This window comes from Palaemon carinicauda, chromosome 15, assembly GCF_036898095.1.
Source record: "Palaemon carinicauda isolate YSFRI2023 chromosome 15, ASM3689809v2, whole genome shotgun sequence".
Taxonomy (NCBI): Eukaryota; Metazoa; Arthropoda; class Malacostraca; order Decapoda; family Palaemonidae; genus Palaemon; species Palaemon carinicauda.
This window is the reverse complement of record NC_090739.1, coordinates 55,541,153-55,543,601: the sequence shown is the minus strand read 5'-3', so window position 1 is coordinate 55,543,601 and position 2,449 is coordinate 55,541,153. Positions and strand designations below refer to the sequence as shown.

At 46.4% G+C, this 2,449-nt stretch overlaps 1 protein-coding gene across 1 annotated transcript; it reads right to left on the bottom strand.

Moving 5' to 3' along the window:
• Positions 1-208: 208 nt before the first annotated feature.
• On the bottom strand, positions 209-1,412 carry LOC137653965 (uncharacterized). The gene is made up of 2 exons (XM_068387598.1): positions 1,166-1,412; positions 209-973 (listed from the first exon to the last, which is right to left on the bottom strand). Exons 1-2 carry the CDS (start codon positions 1,394-1,396, stop codon positions 209-211), a joined length of 996 nt encoding a protein of 331 aa, XP_068243699.1. The 5' UTR covers positions 1,397-1,412.
• Between the last annotated feature and the right edge of the window lie 1,037 nt (positions 1,413-2,449).

Sequence of the window (2,449 nt, the reverse complement as noted above, 5' to 3'; positions counted from 1 at the left end):
TCAGGTGCGCGTAATCAGGGAAGGGAAATTGTAATCCCGGCGGGTAGAATTCGAAGTCCTCTACCGGACGGGTACCACATCCTTCGATTGTTAACATGCCCTCAGAAAATGGTGCATGCAGAGCTAATCGCCAAGGGTTGTTCTTAACGAACGCCGGAAGCTTTGATGCATCCGGAACCACAAACTGCTGTTGTTGTGGTAGTCCGGATCACAAGAGATTGTCAATGAGGTTTTCCTGATTTTGCAATCTCTGGGCCAAAGTGTCCATAGATTGCAGGCAATCAGCAATTGTTCCAATCTGGGACTGGACTATGCTGCTCATCTTCTCCATAAGTTGGCTCAAGAAGGCAACCGGATCGAATGCCAGTTCCGGTGTCTTTCCCTTTGAGCTCCTTGCTCTCGACCCCTTATAAGGGGGAGTAGCCACTGCCGAGTCCATCAGTAGCCAAGAGGCTGATAAAGGTCTTGTTGGAAGTGGTTTGGGCAGCTTAGAAGGTTTGCTTGCTTTGGGTAGGGCCTTCTTCATATGTTTAACTTTAGAGGCCACTGAGCATGACTTGTCCACAGTCATGACCCTCCCAGTGAACCCTTGAAAAGAAGTGATAGAAGAGTTAGACTGCGCTGGACTAAGAGTTGGAATCTTAGACCGGGCGCCACCTGCTTCACTTACCTCCCTACCTTGTCCGGCGGAGTCGACGACCATCGGCTCGACATCCAAGTTAATCACCGCTACATCCTCCAACACGGCTTCCCCTAGTCCTTCCAGATCTTCAGGAAGAACTTGTGTCTCTTTTCTGATTCTGGTGATGATTGGAGCCGCTACTTCTGGCGCAACTGCCGCCGACATCTTGGCATTTGGGTAAAGCAGAGTGCACCTATCCTCCGCCAGGATATACGGCTTCTTGGCCTTCACATTGCGGCCAAAGCCACCGACCCAGATCTTGAGGGAAGAGCTCTTGATGGCTTGGGTAGTCTGAAAGGAGATATTTCCATTAGGGATTTTATTTTTAAGTCCAATATTTCCAATATGTTCAATATTATTCTCAAGTAAATAAGAGATTTTATTTTCAAGTCCCATATTTCCAATATGATCAATATTATTTGCAAGTTCTATATTTCCAATATGCTCAATAATTATTTCTAGAGGATGGGATGTCGTACATACCGAGTCACTTGTTAGGTCTGAGACCAGCACATAGCAGATGTCACATCCTTCCGGGTGCCACACTAGCAGGTCGTCCACCTGGACTGCACACCTGGCATGAGATCGGCAGACCTCATGCCCACACGACTGCTGCAGCACAGCAGTGCATGCTGTCTCATGACAGTGTACCACCTGTAAGTTAATTTGATACATGAGTATCATATTTGATTTCACCAGAAAATCCGGTGACATATATAAAGTTAAATCCACTGTGCTTAGCTCAACGGAGTCGCATGCTTCCTTACTAACTATACAATAAGTGTTTTACAATAGTACCCTAATATTCTGTTTTCCTTCCTCCGCCATCTCATGTCATCCAAAGTATTGTCATTAAAAAGGTTTGAAACGGGTAAAAACGGTGGCTGGATTAACCTTGGACCAGTCCGCCGGCTCCGGAGAGAAAAATTCCACTATGAAACTTCTCTCAACCTTCCGCACCCCTACCGGAGTGGGATGTACGTATTGATGAAGAAAGGCTTGGGACGAGCGGAACAGGAGCCAGATTACCTAGTATTCCACCGGCCCCGGAATGTATAGTTAAAATGAACTAAGCGTATTGACGACAAGGAAGTACAAGGAAATCAGAATAATACATGCAGGTTCATGCCCCCAGGAATATTATTTCCAAATCCCCAACCCCGTCTGAGACCCTCTGACCTGTAAGTAGGCCAGACCTTAATGTCGAAGGTCTCGAAAAACCCAAGTTAATAGAATCTGGTACAGCTCTTAACATTTACACTTTGGGTGTGAGATTTCTAAAATCTCTCCGAAACCATACCTACCTATTTTACAGCTTCCTAAAGGACATCCTGTCCCCTATCCCTCCTTTCTCCACTCCAGTTCGAGGAGAGGAGGTGAGGATGGGGGTACCCTCCCCCCTCTCGCTGCCAGTGCATACACGATGGCAGTCTCAAGCTGTCGAACTACGGTTGGTATGGTTTCAGAAGTTATCACAAAAATGCGGTTCAGTTGCGAACTCGCAAAAGTTAGAAAACTCTACGGGAATTGGACCAAAGATTTCACTTGTTCATTGTGATAACTGGCAATTTAGTGTTTCTTTTAAAGGTTTTTAGGTCTTCAAGCTCCCCCAAACCCCCTAACCTTACCTCACAAGGATGGTAAGGTTGCAGATACTAACGGCACTAATGAATCTGAGCAAGACTTGTACCCCGGACTGGCAAACACCAGGCAGAGACATTACAATCAGGCCACACCTTGTAATGATAACAACGACGGCCGTCATTG